Raw genomic sequence first — 18,919 nt, 5'->3', positions numbered from 1 at the left:
AGGGTGTGGTGGCGCTGAGAACCACCGTGTCTGGCCCGTCTCTTCCCTACAAAGCGCTCTCCACGTATAGTAGATATTTGTTCAGTGAAGATTTGCTGCGTGAATGAATGAACGACTGGATCAACCTCTTGACATTTTGCAACAGTGCCCAGCAGTCTGAGCACAAGAAAAAAGAAAACAGAGAATGGCGATTCCACAGGAGTAGGAATGACTTTGGGAAGCATATGTGAGAATCTGGGAACAAGGGGAGCTTACCAGACTCATGAGAAAAGAATGTATGAGCCCACCAGGGCTTTGAATAGACTGACTGAGACACAAGTACTCAGACAAGGAAGAGATGGCCAGGCTCAGGTTTATTGTGTATGTGTGCGTATTTCTGCATAGCGCGCTGAGGGTGGTCAGGCCAACAGGCCCGGGAGATTCCCACCCAGATTTCCTGAGCACCTGGGATGCTCTGAGACATCAGCAGTAGTAAAAGCTACTCTTGGGCACTTGCACCAAATCAGTGCTTGTTCTTGGCGAACTGGCCTGTTTAATCCTCACAATAACCCTCCGTGGTGAGTACTTTTATGAAGAGCAAGCCATGAGCAAGATGGCAGAGTCGCTGACAGAAGGCATATCTTCCAGGTGCTCCTGTGAGACAAAGGATCAGTCCCCCACCCAACACTGAATAACCGAATGAATCACTTGCCTTGGGTCCTAAAGTCTTTTCTTCCGCAAAGTATTGTTTAAAAATGCCTTGTCCAGAGCACACCCTTCAGTGATGACTTGATTAGAAAGCCCCCATGGAAGCCCTGCATCTTGAGTCATCAGAGTCATTCTTCCTCCTCCTTTTAAGCACCAACTGCCATCTTTGGCACTGTGCAGATTGGACAGAAGGTTTGCCTTCAGGGGCAGAGAGTGAAAGCCATCATTTTCTGCCCCACTTAGCACGATACGCAATTTTCATTTTCTGTTTATAAAAGTGATTAGCACCCATAGTATAGGAGCAACTTTTGGGGTGGAGTTTTGTTGAAATTTCAGCTTGGGAGCTTGGAAGGGAAAATAAGATCAAAGTGGAGTAAGAAGGGGAAATGTAAATATTAGGGAAACGGCCTGGAGAGGAGGGTGAAACGCCAGTCCATGTGACAGCAGGTTTCCACAGAGAAGCGTATTTTCATGACCAGTTCACATGTAAATAGTCCACGGCATGGGTTATTTTGGCAAAAGTGAGTTCAGAAAATCTGCTCAATAATATTCATTCAACTTCCTTCGCTTTCCTGTTGACGTCAGTATTTTCCAGCATGAGCAAGTGCTCAGGAGCCACGTGGAAGGTGTACAGCCCAGGCAGGAAGCCTCCCCCCACCCCTTCCCCCAGCATCAGCCTCCTTTGGGTCATGGAGAGACAGTCCCCTTCAGGATCTGCTAGAATGGTTTTCAGCTTTGGTAATAATGATTGTGAGGACTGGTGCTGAGAGAGACCCCTGCCTCCCTTCCCAACTCCTGCTAAGCCCGCAGTAGATGGTCTTGTCAGCAGTAGATGTTCACATCGTTAAGGGTTGAACATGGACTCACCATTGCAAGGCAGAAGAAGTACTGACGTTATGGCTCCGTGAACTATTTCTGCTTATTTTCATTGACCTCTGTACTGCTCCTTGTTAGAGCAGAGTAATGTAAAGTATACAGCTAGGTGGTTTTGAAGGAAACCTAGATTGAAAACTGTTTTAGAGATTACTCTCAGCTTCATCAGACCGAAACTGTGTGGCAAGTACGTTAACCCGCTGATAGCCTGAGGTGAACAAGACTTACTGAGGGGGAATGACTGAAAAAGATTGCGTTTTGGTTTCATTCTTAAACAGGGAAGATTTCCGTTCATTCCTGTGAGACGCTCAACATGTCACTTGGTAAACACAAAGCTGATTGTGAAACCCATGGGAAACTGTCTACAGTTGAACTAGGTACCCACACTCTTGTATTCATGGAGAGATGGCCCTGTTTTCAAATCATAGGTTTTAAACTTTTTATTTTTTAATATTTATTTACATGACTGCGCCAGATCGTAGTTGCGACATGTGAACTCTTAGTTGCAGCATGTGAGATCTAGTTCCCTGACCAGGGATTGAGCCCAGGTCCCCTGCACTGGGAACACGGAGCCTTAGCCACTGGACCACCAGGGAAGTCCCTCAAATCATGGGGGTTTTAAATACAAAGATGTATTGGTTTTCCAGGGTTGCTGTAACAAAGTACCACACACTGAGTGGCTTTAACAATAGAAACATATTGTCTCATAGTTCTGGAAGCTAGAAAATCTCCAAGATCAAGGTGGCCCCATAGTTGATTCCTCTTGGGAACCATGAGGGAGACTCGGTCCCAGGCCTGTCTCTTAGCTTCTAGTGGTTGCTGGCCATCTTTGGTGTCCCTTGCCTTGTAGAAGCATCACCTTGATCTCTGCCTCTATCTTTACATGGTGTTGTCTTTATGGGCATATGCCTGCATCCAAATGTCTCCTTTTTTTTTTAATATTTGTTTTAAAAATATGTTTTTAATTTATTTTTGGCTACACTAGGTCTTTGCTGCTTTACAAGGAATTTCTCTAGTTGTGGTGAGTGGAGGCTACTCTTGGTGTGTGGGCTTCTCACTGTGGTAGCTTCTCTTGTTGTGGAGCTCAGGCTCAGTAGTTGTGACGCATGGGCTTAGCTGCCCCAAGGCATGTGGGATATTCCTGGACCAGGGATCGAACCCATGTTGCCTGCACTGGCAGAAGGATTCTTACTCCATTGCACCACCAGGAAAGTCCCAAATGTGTCCTTTCCATAAGAAAGTTGTATTAGATTAAGATTCACCCTACTCCAGTATGATCTCATTAACTACATCTGCAATGACCTGCCTGCAAATAGGGTCACGTTCTGAGGTCACGTGGGTTAGGACTTTAACATACAAATTTTGGGAAAAATACAATGCAATCCATAACAAAAGCATTCGCCTCTTGAGTTATGAGCTTATTAACTAGCTGATAGGATATATAGGCTCTTGATTTCCCCTTTTTACTTTTTGTTGTTGTTGCCCAGTTTCTTATAATAAAAGTTAGGTTAAGAAGGAAAAAATAAAGTTCAAGCTAATGTATCTCACTTTGTTGCATGCAGCTTTGGGAATAGGATGAGGGTCAAAAGGAGGCTTTCAGTTCATGGTGTGTGTAAGGGGCTTCCCATCTGGCTGAATTAAGGATAGGTACCAGGTCTAATTAGAATGACAATGATGAAGTAAGGATTACAATCCAGCTTAAAGCCAGGAGCCATGATATTAATGTTTTCTGGCAGTGACGCTCACTGCCATGTGGTTTACTTGTTTGACGCCTTCATCCAGTGTGTACAGGTGGCAGGTTCTGATCTAGGCTGACCTCAGAGCCCACACTCCACAGAGTGAAGCTGGCACATCCCTGCCTGGAGGTCAAGGACAGGGCTTGAAATAGGTTGTGGCTCATTGAATAGACTGGGAAGACTGGTGGGCTTCATACCGACAGACATGCTTGTTTGCAGGTCAAAGGGTGATGCAGCTCTTATTTAAAAAAAAAAAAAAAAATAGAACCTTTTTATTCCCATGTATCACCATCTCATTTTCCTTGTAGCCCATTCTCAAGACCTCAGTCATGTTAGACATGCTACTGTTTCCCATCTTTCCATCTCATCAACTGATTTTAGAGCAAATAGTTTTCATAGTTTTCTCCAAGAGAAATTATTCTGAAATGTCCACTGCCAGAGTTTTTTTTTTCTTTTCTTTTTTTTCAGAACATTCTAAAATGTAACCTCTGAAGGTATCAAGAAGAAGATATTTAGAAAATGAAATTTCATTTTACTAATTGCCATGCTGCATAGCTCTTAGAGGGCTGTGGTTAGGATTACGGGAGGAAGGCACCAGAGTGGATTACAACACAGAGCTGACCTTTTACCACCCGGCTGAAGCTCGAAAAACAAAACCAAATCCCATCTTACTAAACCATACCTGCGTCTTTTCTGGGAAATACCCCCAGAATACTAGTTTGTTTGTTTTGTAAGATGGTTTTCCTTGCCTGGGAGAATAGTCCCAAAACTCAAGTCGTACAGTTCTCATGCTACATAAGCATTTTGCCTCCTTGGGTTGGGCTTGAGGCCTTTTTTCCTTTCCTTCTCCAACACACATCAAATGCTTAAGATCACAGTTTTGTCCCGGACAGGTTATGCAATTTTAATCTTATAAATATGAAAATAAGAGACATAATCAGAGCTAAAACAGGATGCTTTATTTTTAATCCAAAGGCAACAAAAACAGCAACAGAGAAGAAAAGAACCTGATTAGGACTGTCTCTGGGGTAAATGTCCACTGATCCTAGTTTCCTCTGCTTTTCTCACTCTTTTCTCCATCCCCAACCCCATCGCTCTCGGTCCTCTCCACCTTGTCTGCCTCGGTGACACTCTCGTGTTCCAGTTCTACCCCAACTTGGGCCACTAAAATAACAAAACTTAAAAAACAGATTTAACCCGATGTCTTTGTGACAGTGCATTTTTCACTCTCAGGAATAGAGGGGGCTGGAGCTTCCCTGGGGGCTCAGCAATAAAGAATCCACCTGCCATATATATGGAATTTGAAAGATGGTAACGATAACCCTACATGCGAGACAGAATAAGAGACACAGATGCATGGAACAATTTTATGGACTCTGAGGGAGAAGGTGAGGGTGGGACGTTCTGGGAGAATGGCATTGAGACATGTGTATTGTCATATGTGAAACAGAGCACCATTCCATGTTCGATGCATGTGACAAGGGCTCAGGGCCGGGGCAATGGGATGACCCAGAGGGATGGGATGGGGAGGGAGGTGGGTGGGGGGTCCGGGAAGGGGAACACATGTAAACCCATGGCTGATTCATGTCAACGTATGGCAAAAACTATTACAATATTGTAAAGTAATTAGCCCCCAGCTAAAATAAATAAATTTATTAAAAAAAAAAAAAAAAAAGAATCCACCTGCCAATGCAGGAGGCTCGAGTTCGATCCCTGATCCAGGAAGATCCCACAAGCCAAGCCTCTGGGGCACAACTCTAGAGCCCAGGAACCGCACCTTCTAAGGCCACGCGCCACTAGAGCCCGTGCCCCACAACGAGAGCAGCCACCGCAGGGAGAGGCTCGAGCACCGCAACTAGAGAGTAGCCCCCACTCTCCGCAACTAGAGAACAGCCCCGCAGCAGTGAAGACCCAGCACAGCCAAAACTAAGAAAATATTTTTAAAAAAGAATAAAGGGGGCTTTAGAGTTGGGGAGATAGTTGAGCCAGTGAGTCAACTGCTGGCGGTGTCAGGGAAGGTGGCCCCAGAGGGGCAGTGGCCTAGTGGTACAGACCCTGTTAAGAATAATGGCTAATACTTACTCACCACTTATGTGCGTACATGAGAATTTGTTTGTATTTTATAACAATCCATAGCAACAGGTGAAATGGTTTCATTTTACAAGGAGGGAATTTGAGGCTGAAGAAGTTACTTCACAAATTACTCTGCTCTCCTGACAGAGCTGGGAAAGGAATGTAGGTCCTTCTGACCAAAACACTACCCATTACTTACCCTCTATCTAATAATAACGGGGCAAGAACCAAAAGAACAGGGAGGCAGAGGTCTCTTCCTGATCTTGAAGGTAGAGTTATATGAGCTCTAAAAGTTGCAAGTGCCAGGCAAAGTCATTAAGTTGCAGTATTTTCCATTCTCTTTGGTCATGGGGCAGGGTGAATGTGGTTTCCAGGGAAGAAGAGGCCTGAGAAAATGTTACAACTAAGGTTTAAGTAGCAAATGTGTGCATACAGTGGAATATTATTCAGCCTTAAAAAAGAAGGAAATCCTGAGATATGCAACCACACAGATAAACCTGGAGGACATGATAAATGAAATAAGCTGGTTACAGAAGGACAACTACTGCCCAATTCCACTTATATGAGGAACCTAATATACCCAAAGTCAAAGGCATAGAAACAGAATAGAATGATGGTTTCCAGGAGCTGAAGGGAGGAAGGAATGCAGAGTTGCTATTTAATGTATATAAAATTTCAGTCTTGCAGGATGAGTAAGTTCTGGAGACCTGCCGTGTGACATTTGTCTGCAGTCAATAATACTCTATTGTACATTAAAAAGCCTAGAGAAGTAGGTCTCATGCTGACTGTTCTTATACAATAAAAACCACCACAATAAACAACCTCAAGTATGTAATGGAGCCACTCAGCTTTTTTCCAGCAATATGATGGGGGTTAGGGGGCTGGCAGAGTAGGAGAAAGTCAATGATTAGATGGCGCTTGAGAGTGGATTAGAGAGAGGGGCAAAGCCTCAGAAGAGGACACAAGGGAATATAGAGGATGCTGGCGAAGCAGAGACAGAGAGAGAGAGAGAGTGTAAACTGGAGGGATCCAGGGTACACACAGGTAGATGAGGAGACAAAGCCGGTAACTCGTCTTCTTGTGGTTCCTTCAGCCGTCCCCTCTTGCTAGCTGCCTCCTGGTTGTAGCATAGCTTCTATGCCTCCAGCTGACATGCCTGCTTCCCAGTAGAAGAAAAACAGTGTCAAGGACATCCTTGGCAGCACTGTGCTTGTGTTCCATTGGCCAGAATGACTCCTGGACACCCCAGACTAGAAAGGCTGAGAGAACCAGTAAGCCAGCTGGGATTCCATTAAAAACTATAAGAAGGAAAAGAATGGGTGAGCAAGGTATCGCTTCTGGAGTTGCTGTTAGAGCCTTAGTGTAAATAACTGATCAGTTGGCTTACTTACCTGAAAGCTGTTACGCTATAGGAAAGGAATTTTGGCAGGTATGTAGGAAAGAAATAGACCCAAGGTGAGGAAAGGAAGGACAGTTTCATTGTACTGTGTGCTTTAAGAAACCGGGTTTCTGGGAAGTTCAAAGTGCATATTCACTTAATAGGTACAAAATAGCCAGGCAGTCGAGGGTCCCAAAGTGGGAGCAGGGCTGAATGATGGAATAGGGTGATGAAAGCAAGAGGTGATGGCAGCAGTGATGAACCCAACTAACAATTGAAATTTTCCCAGTATCAACAATTTTTCTGGTGTCCCGGTTGCTCAACAGCTTCTTCAGTGCCTGTTTGTTTGGGGTTTTGTTTCTGTTTTCATTGCCATGCAAACTGAGACTTCACAGATGCCAGCTGTCAAAAAAAACACACCCAGGACCTTTTCCAGGCCATTAAGAAAGATGCTAGCAACCTACAACCTACAGCACAGCTAGAGGAAGGAGCAGGAATGCCCTTCTGGTTTTGGGCAGCTGTTGCCTTTGGGAGTCAGCCTGTTCACCACCGAACTATACAGGCTTAGAAGGGTGAGGCCAGGACAAACCTCTGGATGCTGCCTTCGCTTAGCTACAGACTCTTACGGCCAATCTTGAATTAGTTTATCAAGAACAAGGCCAATCATGAATTAACTCAGCAGGAAGAGCCAAAAGGAAGGGAGATCCTGAACCCTCCCATTTAATTTATTTTCTCTCATTTATTCCCAGTTAATTTTAGTTCAGTTTCATCTTAGAAGTTCCTTTGGCTGCAAAGGCGTGGGTTTTCCCTGCAGTGAGGTCATGGCACTGGGCTTGGGGAGGATCATTTACATTTTTTGGTCTCCCGAAGGATGGAGCCGCTGGCAGCTCTCAAAGGCAGACAATGACTCTTTGTGGACACGGCAGTGAGTGACTTGCCAAAGGTCATCCGTGGAGCTGGGGAGAAACTGCCACCCTCAGGGCTCCCAGTTGAACTTGGAGCCCAAAGGAAACCCAGAGGAAGGTTAACCCTTTTAGTGTAACCTGTTATCTCCAGTTCAAGCGTTTGGCCTCAAATTGCTGGAAGATGGTTTTTTTAAACTTGCCTTATTTAAAGTGATTCCATCACACTACAGACCCACCTGCCAGTGCAGGAGACTTAAGAGATGTGGGTTCGATCCCTGGGTCTGTAAGATCCCCTGGAGGAGGGCATGACAACTCACTCCAGTATTCTTGCCTGGAGAATCCCATGGACAGAGGAGCCTGGCGGGCTACAGTCCACGGGTAACCTGAGTCGGACATGATTGAGTAACTTAAGCACTAACGTAAAGGAAAAAATATAGGCTCTTCTGAGAGGTAATTTTCATGCTAAGGAATGAATCTGTGTTTTCTGTTCAAGTCCACAAAACTAATTGCAAAGTGATGTGAAAATTAAATGTTGTACAATTTGACTGTTTTTAGGTTCATCTCACAGATCTCTGTAGATACCTCCACTGTATCGAGTGCCCCACTGAATTCCAACTCTCTGTGTACTTGCTTGTGTCCTCTCCCAGCCAGTAAGCTACCAGGCGATTTTGGATGAATAAATAAACGTCTGGGAATGGAAGGAGAACGAATATGAGTTAGAGCAATCCTTTAAAAGGCGCCAAGTACTGAACAGAAGTACACAGTTTAGCTCAGGTGCAGCCTTATTAAAATATCAGTATAAAAACACACAGAAATATTTGTATCTTATTCCCCCAAATTTAGTTAGGGTCCTTTTGGCAGTAGAGAGTAACAAGAGTGGGGATGAAGGTTTCATTTTCTGCCCATCAGTATTGACTTGTCTGTTCAGTTCACAGCATTCCAACTCACCCTTACCGTCTCTACTGGGTCCTTCTGCGACAGCCTCTGAGTTTGATCTCCCTGGTCCATCTTTACAGATAATCTTTGCAAACTCTGAGCTTGAATGTGTCATTCCTCCTTTCAAAACCACTCAGTGTCTCCTCATCATCTTAAAAGAAAGCCAAGCATCTCAGCATGCCCTGCTGCTGGGCTCCTCCTCACTCACCCACATCTACCACCAAGTGGACCATATGTGTTAGTTGTTGTAAATTTCGTGCAGCCCTTGAACTCTCCACGTTGTTTCACATCTCTGGGCTTTTTGCACATACCGTTTGCTCTGCATGGACTGTCCCTCTGCCCTTTGTCTTCCTATAACCCATCTTCAGTTTCTAAACTCAGGTCAACAGTTGAGTCGCTCAAGAGCGCTCCCTTCCTTCTCTCTCTCCCTTTGTGACTGAGTTTATCTGCTTCTCTTGTAACATCTCTTAGTCTGTTGGTGTTGTCTTGTGTACATGGTGATAGTCTCCCGTGCACCGGCAGGACGTGGGTCTCATCCATCTCTGTCCCGAGGATTCATACAGTATCTGATATGTTCCATTTCCTGATTCAGAATGGCTGAGTGAAGGAATATTTGTGGACTTTGTTGAAGAAGTAGAGCTGTGGGAGATTTTCAAATGGCAGGGATGAAAGGTAGAGAAAGGCCTTGTAATTATGAAGTGTATGCAGATTTAAGTCCCAAATACTGTATATTAATTTTAGGGAAGCCCCCTTTCTAGTCCTAGAGTAGTGGTTCTCAAAGTGGGATCCCCAGATCAGCAGCATCAGTTACCTGAGACCTTGTCAGCCATGCAGATTCTCAGGCCCCATCTGAGACCTGGGGTGAACCCAGCAATCTGTATTTTAACAAGCCCTCCAGGTGATTCTGATTTAAGCACACTTAAATTTGAGAACCACTGCCCCAGGGATTAAGGAAGCCAGGCTTATGCAGTATGCTGGTTTCCTAGCTTGAAGTCAGTGCAGATTAGTGAGTTTGCACAGACCCACTGGTGTGGGGAAGACCACTGAGGACTTTATTCAATTAAGTATGTAAGACCCCCATCCCCATCCCGCTTCAGACCTCCTGTCCTTTCTTAGACGGGCTTTCCCACATCCCTCAGTTCCTAATGGCAGAACAGAGAGTTCTAGAAAATAAGATCTTGAATATTTGATTAACATGAAAAAATATATAGGGAATGCAAAAGACCTGTTTGTATTGAAAAAAGTTCACTAGCCTCAGGGTCTGTTGTACCCCCTTGGGGAGAGGCAAGGACACAGTGGCATGTAGTGGGCAGATTGTGGCTTTGAAGTCAGGGATACGTGGACGAGAATCCTGCCCCCAACACTGGGAAGCTGGCCAGCTCCTTGACTTTCATGGGTCTTAATCCCATCAAATACCAGGTAATAATCTATAAGGGAAAAGAATCTGAAAAAGAATATATATTATATATGTGTGTGTGTGTGTATATGTAAACTAATTGAATTGCTGTACTGTACACCTGAAACTTACATGATATTGTAAACCAATTATATTTCAAAGTACAGTTGGTTTACAATATCATGTAAGTTTTTTGAAATACAGTTCAGCTATATTTCGAAAAATTTTTTTTTTTCTTAATGTGAAAGGGGAACCAGTCCCTATCCTATAGGTGTGTTTTGAGGATCAGCTGGGACATGACAGAGCTCGGGTACAGATGCTCCCCACTTCTGTCCCCCACCACCTGGTGAAAGCCCTGTCCTGGGCCAGATTCACGAGGAAAAGGAAGGGTAAGGCTGACTCACTCTGTGCTACAACCTGAAGCCAGGCGACCCCATGGCATTCCAACCAGAATTGGTGACAGAGAAACCCTGGCAGGTTGCCTGGTAAAATAGGGGGCAGTTAACCATGAATTTTAGATAAACTTAGATAAACTTTTTAGATAGTACCAGTGCATCCCAAGGCTTCCCTGATAGCTCAGTTGGTAAAGAATCCGCCTGCAATGCAGGAGATCCCGGTTCGATTCCTTGATCGGGAAGGTCCGCTGGAGAAGGGATAGGCTACCCACTCCAGTATTCTGGCCTGGGGAACTTCATGGACTATACAGTCCATGGGGTTGCAAAGAGTCGGACACAACTGAGCAACTTTCACTTTCAGTGCATCCCTTGCAACATTTGGGATACACGCTCAACAATTACTCATCTTTTACCTGAAATTCACATTGAACTGGCTGGCTGTATTGTTCTTTGCTCAACCTGGCAACCCCAACTCACCTTTAAGATAGAAGTAAGTTCCACCACAAGGCTTTCCTCCGAGCTCCCTAACATTTTAATAAAGGCCATCTCTAAGCAGAACCTTCTGGGTACAACGTGAAAGAAAACTCAGCACTGGGAGATATACTGGGTGGTGTGGGAGGAGGGGAGGATGGCTGCAGATGGAGATTCTCGCCTCTATTAGCTTTAGCAAAAGAACTGGAAGCCACCTCTTGCCTTCCCTGCCACTTCCAGGCCCCTCCTGAGGTGAAGGTGTGGATGTATGTGCACTCGCTGTACAACTGTAAGTCACGTGAGGGATTAGAAGCCACAACCGTCCTTGTTAGGATTCAATGGTGTTGATTTTCCAATTTGGTATTAGAATGGTAAACGGGACTTCAGTCAATCTAACACACGGGTTGGATCTTAAAGCATTTGCTTATTTCCACCCCCCTTTGAAAGTGCTTAGCAGTTGAATTATTTAAAGCTGAAAGAGCTGAGGGAGTTAGGAAGGAGGGCTGCCTGCCCCAGGCACAGCCAGGGGAGGGTGCTAAACGCGGTTATCAAGAGATCAAAGACCAAGGAGAGACTCCTTTGATCTGCTGCTTGTCAAAGTTGCAATTAGATCTTTGAGTCTCTGCACTTGGCCCCCCCCACCCCGCACCCTCCCCACCCTTTCTTGAGATTTCTTCTCTTTTCCCGGACACCTGGAAGTGGTCGAGTGCGGCGTGCCCGGAGAACCAACACGGTGTGGCTGAGTGTGCCCTAGGCCACCAGAGGCATAATCTCTCCTCGAGGGAAAAACCCCTTTTCGAAATACAGTTGCTTTCATTCATCATTTTTGAGGGGAAAAAAGGTCCACGTGAAAAATCCCCCCAGCTAGACCTGCAGATGCATGTCCCAGTGTGTGAGCTGATATGAATCATAACTGTGCTTTCAACGCTTTTCCTTTGATACAAACGGGAAAGGTACCAACTGAGTGGGACTCACTTTGAGTTGCCTGGATTTTCCAAAGGTTTGCGTGAGAGGGAAGGGGCAGGGGAACCTGGGGAGGTCGGTCAGATATGAGCAAAGACGGTTTCAGATGGACAGCAAAAGGACTCAGCCATACATATACACGCATCCAGTTCTCCCCTAAACTTCCCTCCTATCCAGGCTGCCACATAACACTAAGCAGAGTTCCCTGTACTCTGCAGCGTGACTTATTTTCCAGATAACACAACCACATTTAAGAGCCCTGCTCTGCCTTCCCTTTGCCCCCGAAAAGCTGCTTATCGGGTCCTTAAGATCTTATTCATGGCAGTCTTCTGAGCAGCCTCAGTCTCATTCTGAGAAGTTTTTTATACAGGTTGTACGAGTTGGAAAAGTACAAGAATAATGGGTACATTTCTGCGATGAGTCAAACACATCCTATCAGTCTGTGTGAGGTACAGGATGTCTGTGGTTTTAATGTTTGTGTCCTTAATGGACAAGATTTGATATGTGTGTTTCCTAATCCTGAGCTATTGAAATATTGATTCTCATCCTGACCTGGCCTCCTGGGCACAGAGCCAGTCTATCTGCATCTCTGCCCTCCACATTTAGCCTGTCTTCCTGCTGGCCTAGACTGGGAACACCAGGGTGAGATTAGATTTGTTGAGCGGCAGGGGGAAGAATGTAAAACCCAGTGAAATAACTGTCTGGCCTCATTTCTGTTTGACAGAACGGGGCAGCTATTCTCGACATTCTTGGCTAATGTTATCATGTATTTATCCTAATAGCCTTTTGCCTTTTATTTTCCTATTTGATTTTTTTTAAATTTTATTTTATTGAAGTAGAGTTGATTGACAATAATGTGCTGATTTCTGCTGCACAGCAAAGTGATTTGGTTACATATATATATATATATATATGTATATATACTTTTCCATATTATTTTCTATTATGGCTTATTATAGGATATTGAATATAGTTCCTTCTACCATGTTGTCCTATTTGATTTGAATATATAGAGGCTGTCAGTGAAAATAAGACAAGAAATCCAAGCTAAAGATCCATTTGAATGTCTCAGTAGGGTTGTCTAAAATATGTAAAATATTTTACAAGGAATTCCAGAGAAATAAATAATCTATACCATGTCGAAAGTGTCTTCTGACATGGAAAATATTAGAAACTTTTCCATTTTTTGTGTGCTCTTTGCATATCTATGGTTTAGAACCAAACTCACAATCTGGTGCTGGGCAGTGCCTGAGGGGCTGTAACTCCATCCTATTTGAACATGGCCGGTGGGAAATGTTAAGCCAGGCAACCATTCACCCTCATCAGTTCAACCCCTTTGCACCATGACAACGCCTAGGAGATAGAAATAGAACAAAGGTGAATCCTGAGGAGACCAATAGGCCTTCCCATCACATGTTTACTGTTTTCTTCAACCATGTTGACCGCCTTCCTCCGTTAATGTTTCTCACACCGTTTCTTCAGTGCACCGACTAGGGCGGTAACTGCCTCCTGTGGTTCCCCTTGCTCAGGCTTTGCCTTCCAGTATTCACCCTCCATACCATTGCCAGACTGAGGTTTTGAAGATACCCACTCATTTACAGTCCCCTGTGCTGTGCTGGGTTTAGTCGCTCAGTCGTGTCTGACTCTTTGCGACCCCATGGACTGTAGCCCGCCAGGCCTCTCTGTCCACTGGGATTCTCCAGGCAAGACTACTGGAGTGGGTTGTCATGCCCTTCTCCAGGGGATCTTCCCAACCTAGGGATCAAACCCAGGTCTCCCTCATTGCAGGCGGATTCTTTACCATCTGAGCCACCAGGGAAACCCACAAATACTGCAGTGGCGTAGCCTATGCCTTCTGCAGGGGATCTTCCCGACCCAGAAATCGAAGCGGGGTCTCCAGCATTGCAAGTGGATTCTTTGCCAGCTGAGCTACCAGGGAAGCCCAAACAATCCCCTAGGAGCCTTTTACTACCCAGAGTCCCGTGGCCTTTTATTAACATAAACAGTCGTCCATCTCCATCTGCAAACTTGGCTTCCTTCCAGATCCATCTTGAACGTTGCCTTCCAGAAATACTGAGATGCCGTGTTCCGTGTTTGCCTTTGCACATGTAGTTCATTTTTCTTGGAGATCCATTCCTTTCTTTTTTTGTTTTGGAGATTTCACTCAAGGACATCTCCAGGAATGCTTCCATATTTACTGTTTTTTTCTCCATTAACTTCCCTCCTTAGCAGTCCCTGTATTTGCTTCCGTTGCTGTCCTCTCCACATTTACTGGTTTCCTTTGGCCCATTCATCTCCTTGACTACACAGTGAACTCTTTGAGAGTAGGAGCAGGCTTTGTTTACCTTTGTATCCATAGTGACTCACTCAGTGGAACAGAGAGAGTGCTCATGAGGGTTTTCGACTGAAATTTTAAGAGGATGCTGAGAGTAGGAAGAGGAATAATAAAGGCAAAAGAAATGGGCATTGGTTACATTTTGATTTCAGTAACAACCCTTTGAGGAAGGATTATTTTCTTCATTTTATTGATGAGGAAACTGAGGGTCATAGAGATTAAGCTTGGCCAAAGGTCCCAGACAGCAAGTGGAGGAGCCATAACCCAAGTATGAACACCTAGAACAGCTCTAAGAAATGATCAATAAAGATCAATAAATACCTGTTGAATTGAACTGATTGATAAAATATCTACAAGCATCATTCTTGAGTGTGTTCATCATTAAATCACACACAGGAAGAGAATTTTTAAAGACCATCTGGTTTCTTTTGGTAAGATTTTATCTTAATACCAATTTGATGCAGTAAAATTAGGTAACACTCTCCGGGATTTAAATAGTCATTCATTAGTTCCTTCAGCAAGTATTTATCAAGTACCTATTATGTGCCAGTACTCCCATCTGTACTAACACATGGGAGTGTGATTTGGGGGAAGAAAACTTGCCCCAATGATGCTTTTCTGGAAAATAACCTGTCTAAAAAAAATCCCTGTAATAACGTGGAATGAACTAACTATTGACTCACCAGTGGCTAAGATATTTTACCAACCAGACTCATATAAATCATGCACACTAGTAGACCCTGAGCACTGAAGTCAGGAGCACTTATGAATCACCAAGGACTTCTGGATCTTTGGGGGTTTGTTAGTTGGAACAGAAAGGACCGTAAGCAGCCAAAGAATTTATTGAAAAGATTCGTTGGCTCAGAGAACCTGTAGGACAGCTGAAGGACCAGGCTTAGCAACTGGGCAGAATCAGAAAGAGGTGATGCATCAGATTGTTAGCTAACATCCATGTGCAGAATGGGCCAGCGGGGACACTGCTCCCGCTGCCAGTCTGCGGTCCACATGGCTGCTGGCCCTGAACTCTGATGGCTCTGACACCACTGCCTCCACTAGAAAAGGGTTACCCTGTGTCCCCACATCTTATCATCAACTTCTCTTCCTTATGGGGACTTATAATTGGTGAGCCCTGTGCACATTAAGTCTGTGCCTTGGCTGGCAAGACTGCTGGGATAGTGGTACCCACCTCTGCAGCTACTATAGAGGATCAGGGGCTCTGCCTCCCCAAAAGGCCTATATGCAGGGGCATTCTCCAAACACAGGAAGGGCATCTAAATAGAAAAACAGTGTTCACTATAGTCACTAAGGTGGACTTTTTAAAATCTCAGTGATGGCTACATTGTGCAGTAGCAGTTCAGTCAGTTCAGTCACTCAGTTGTGTCCAACTCTTTGCGACCCCATGGACTGCAGCACGCCAGGCCTCCCTGTCCATCACCAGCTCCCAGAGTTTACTCAAACTCATGTCCGTTGAGTCGGTGATGCCATCCAACCATCTCATCCTCTGTCGTCCCCTTCCCCTCTCAGTCCTTCCCAGCATCAGGGTCGTTTCAAATGAATCAGTTCTTCGCAGTGTTGTGCAGTATGCAAATGAATAAATACTTACTTTCATTAGCACTACTAATTAAGTTCCTGAACACTCTCAGGTAATTAGTTGCAGTGTTTTATAGAAATAATGGTCAATAATAAATAATGGAAATAATAAAAGTGAAACAATAATAGTCTGTGACCACATCTATTTTCCTCCCTCCCTCTCCTCCTCCCTTCCCTTTCTCCCTCCCTCCTACCCTCCTTCTGTAAACACTTACCAAGTGTCTACTATATTCCAGGCACCATGCTTGCCGCTAGAAAATCAAAGATAAAAGATAAATAAGACATGCTTTTTATCATCAAGTTGCCCCTAACATCATGGAGGAGAGACAGACATGGAACAAATTTTCACTCCACCGTGTTAGAGGTGCTTGGATATAAATTGGAAAAGGATTCAGTCAGGACATGAAAGGTTGTATGTTCATCTTTACCTCCATGGAATTGAAAGGTTGGAGCTTCCCGGGTGGCTCAGCAGTAAAGAATCTGCCTGCAGTGCAAGAGACGTGGGTTTGATCCCTGGGTTGGGAAGATCCCCTGGAGGAGAGAATGGCAATCCATGCCAGTATTCTTGCCTGGATAATTCCATGGACAGAGGAGCCTGGTGGGCTACAGTCCATAGTGTCACAAAGAGTCGGACATGACTAAAACAACTTAGCATGCATGCACATCGAGGTTAGAACAAGCTTTGTAGACAAGGTGGCATTCCAATTGAGTCTTCAAAGATGTCAGTGGTCACCCAGAGAAAAGGCAGAGGAACACTTCCACCTGGCAGGGTAGGGGGAACTCAGGATGAAAGAAGAAGGCATGAAAAATTGCTGACTAATCAGAGCAACTCTGAGCGCTTGAAACAGCTGGAATGTAGTGTTTGGGGAGATACCTGATGGACTGTATGATGTAAAACCTGGATGAAATAAAATGATGAAAGCCACTCATTGCACGCAAAGGGGTTTGGAGCTTACCTTGATGGCCCATGGAACCGCTAAAAGAATAACATGATCCAGTTTATATTTTCAAAAGATAGGTAGCAGTGAGGAAGAAGATCTGGAATAAGATGAAAAACCAAGAGGCCAATTAGGAAATTATTTTAGTTCAGGTAAAAGATGGCAAGATCATGTAGTACTGTCATCACAGTGGGAATGGAAAAGAGGGTAGAAAATAATTTTTTAGCAGCTGGAGCCTGTAGGACTGTATGGCTGAGGAGAAGACTGGGGTGCCCTTCCTCCAATAGAGACCTTGGGAGGAAGAACAGGATTTTGTCTGGGGGGCATGGGGGCTGGTTGGGTGGAGACTGAGATGACTCTCTGTGCTGTAACCGTGTCGATCACCTAGATGGAGATGTTGTGTTGGTGGCTGCATATAAAGGACAAGAGCTCAGGAGAGAGATACGGGATTGGGGTCAAAAGTAAGAGTTTTGTCTCTGTAATTATCTTACTAAGAAATCTCTAGGCTCCCCTAGTTATTAGAGGAAAGCTAATAACATATATTCCAAAAGCATGAAATTGGAAAATTCAGGCTTAGTCTCAAAATTCCCATGTAGGAGCTGAAGTTTGCACCCTCCTAAATCTCAGAGTATTTAAAGCAAGTAGTATTGAATTTAGAAATGCATTTTTGACAGTGGAAAAGACACTGGGCTGGCAGTCGCATCTGTGTCTTCTATAGAGACTCTACCCATTAACTTGCTTTGTAAATTACTCTGAACTTGATTAGTTCTTCTATGCAAAATGAGAACTGATTGATTTCTATAGTCTCCTTTTTTTTGGTTCTTGTTGTTCAGTCGCTAAGTTGTGTCCAAGTCTTTGTGACCCCATGAACTGCAACACGTCAGGCCTCCCTCTCCCTCACCATCTCCTGGAGTTCACCCAAGTTCATGTCCATGGACTTGTTTGGTTCTAAATTAGCCAAAATAATTAGAGTCCCACCTTGGATACATATGAAGCCACATCCTTTTGATTCTTAAGTTAGGTCTAGCTTAGGCCTCCAGAGATTGACAGGATATCCAGTGTCTCTAAGTTATCCAGACTCATTAGTTGTGGGAATAAACACCTCTTGGAGACAGACCTGCCCTATTCAACCTGTCCACGAGGTAGCCCTCCTGTGGCTGCTTTTGCTCCATCACTGCCTTCCTGTGGACCCACACGGTCAAGCCCAGTGCTCCCAGCCTCTCCTGTGACGACGCCATTGCTGTCTCAGGTCTCCGGACGGAGAGGATGATAATCACTCTCTCAAGATCCATAGCTCTTGGTTTATATTTCCTTGCTTAGCTGTTTCCCACCAAACCCACATTCTCCCTCCTACACCGGAACCGCCTCTCCATCACTCTGTTCTTGTGGAGCTGGGCTTATGACTCTAGGCTCGCTCTCTGCCATCACGCTGAGACCCCCCTTGGGGAGCCCTTGGTGTCTTTTCCTGCCAGAAGCCCTTAGTCTACTCCACTGCACCAGAGACTCGTTTGTTGATACCTATTTACTTTACATTAAAATGATTCTCCCCAGAGCCAGGGACACCTCCAAGAGGACTTGCCATCTCAAGGATAGAGAAGTGGCTTACAAATTTCAAATAACTGCCTACTGTCATTTTTTTAAAAAAGCAATTCTAATTAACCAGACACCTATTTAACGTTATATATCTCTATAAACAATGAACAACAGTAAGAGAAGAGGAAACCCAAAAGGAGGGACCTGGAGAGAACTCTGGGGAGTGAAACTTTTGTAGTCAGCATCCCATTAAGCAGATACAGTCCCTGTTTAGAAATCATTTTGTTAGATCCAGTTTTTCAGCTGAGGCTATAGGAAATTATTGTGGCGTGTGGGAAGGAGGGTGTCCATCATCATGACAGAAAGGATAGTTCGTGCACACCACCCACCCAGCGATCAGCTCTCCACATATGGTGGCCACATGTTGAGAGGTGCCCTTCCTGCTTCTCCTAACTTATGAAAGTGAGGGCCAACCGCAGACTGCCTGGAGGTGGAGGTGAGGCTGGGGGTGAAAATGTCCACCCCACAGCATCACAGAAGAGCCAGCAAGTGGGAGGGTCTCTGAGATTGCTGAGTAATTTTCAAAGAGAAAGGGCAGATTTTGCAAGGCAGCGTGGGGAAAGCTAGCTGGACTGATGTGTAAGGAGGCAAAACATTCTAGAAAAACATCACCATTTCTTGCACAATCAACCACTGAGTATGTGTCATCA

General features: G+C 44.7%; 1 protein-coding gene and 1 long non-coding RNA gene across 22 annotated transcripts in view; one reads left to right on the top strand and one right to left on the bottom strand.

Moving 5' to 3' along the window:
* CDKAL1 (CDKAL1 threonylcarbamoyladenosine tRNA methylthiotransferase) overlaps window positions 1-18,919 on the top strand; it is a 918,695-nt gene that overhangs the window by 734,760 nt on the left and 165,016 nt on the right. The window contains exon 18 of one of the 21 annotated variants that reach the window (XM_081518026.1): window positions 3,765-4,495. The exons of the other annotated variants lie outside the window; for them this stretch is intronic. Coding sequence (XP_081374152.1) covers window positions 3,765-3,788 — 24 coding nt within the window. The 3' untranslated portion in view covers window positions 3,789-4,495. Of the gene's footprint in view, window positions 1-3,764; window positions 4,496-18,919 lie in introns of those variants that run through there. 21 annotated transcript variants of the gene reach the window in all.
* On the bottom strand, window positions 6,184-14,111 carry LOC145516662 (uncharacterized). The gene is made up of 3 exons (XR_014061624.1): window positions 13,042-14,111; window positions 8,607-9,227; window positions 6,184-8,340 (listed from the first exon to the last, which is right to left on the bottom strand). It is a non-coding gene; the product is annotated as an uncharacterized LOC145516662 (long non-coding RNA).

The sequence above is a fragment of the Giraffa tippelskirchi genome, chromosome 8 (genome assembly GCF_054371585.1).
Source record: "Giraffa tippelskirchi isolate mGirTip1 chromosome 8, T2T-mGirTip1v1.2.pri, whole genome shotgun sequence".
In the NCBI taxonomy this organism is placed as follows: domain Eukaryota; kingdom Metazoa; phylum Chordata; class Mammalia; order Artiodactyla; family Giraffidae; genus Giraffa; species Giraffa tippelskirchi.
The sequence above is the reverse complement of the archived record's forward strand: the minus strand, read 5'-3'. Positions and strand labels throughout refer to the sequence as shown.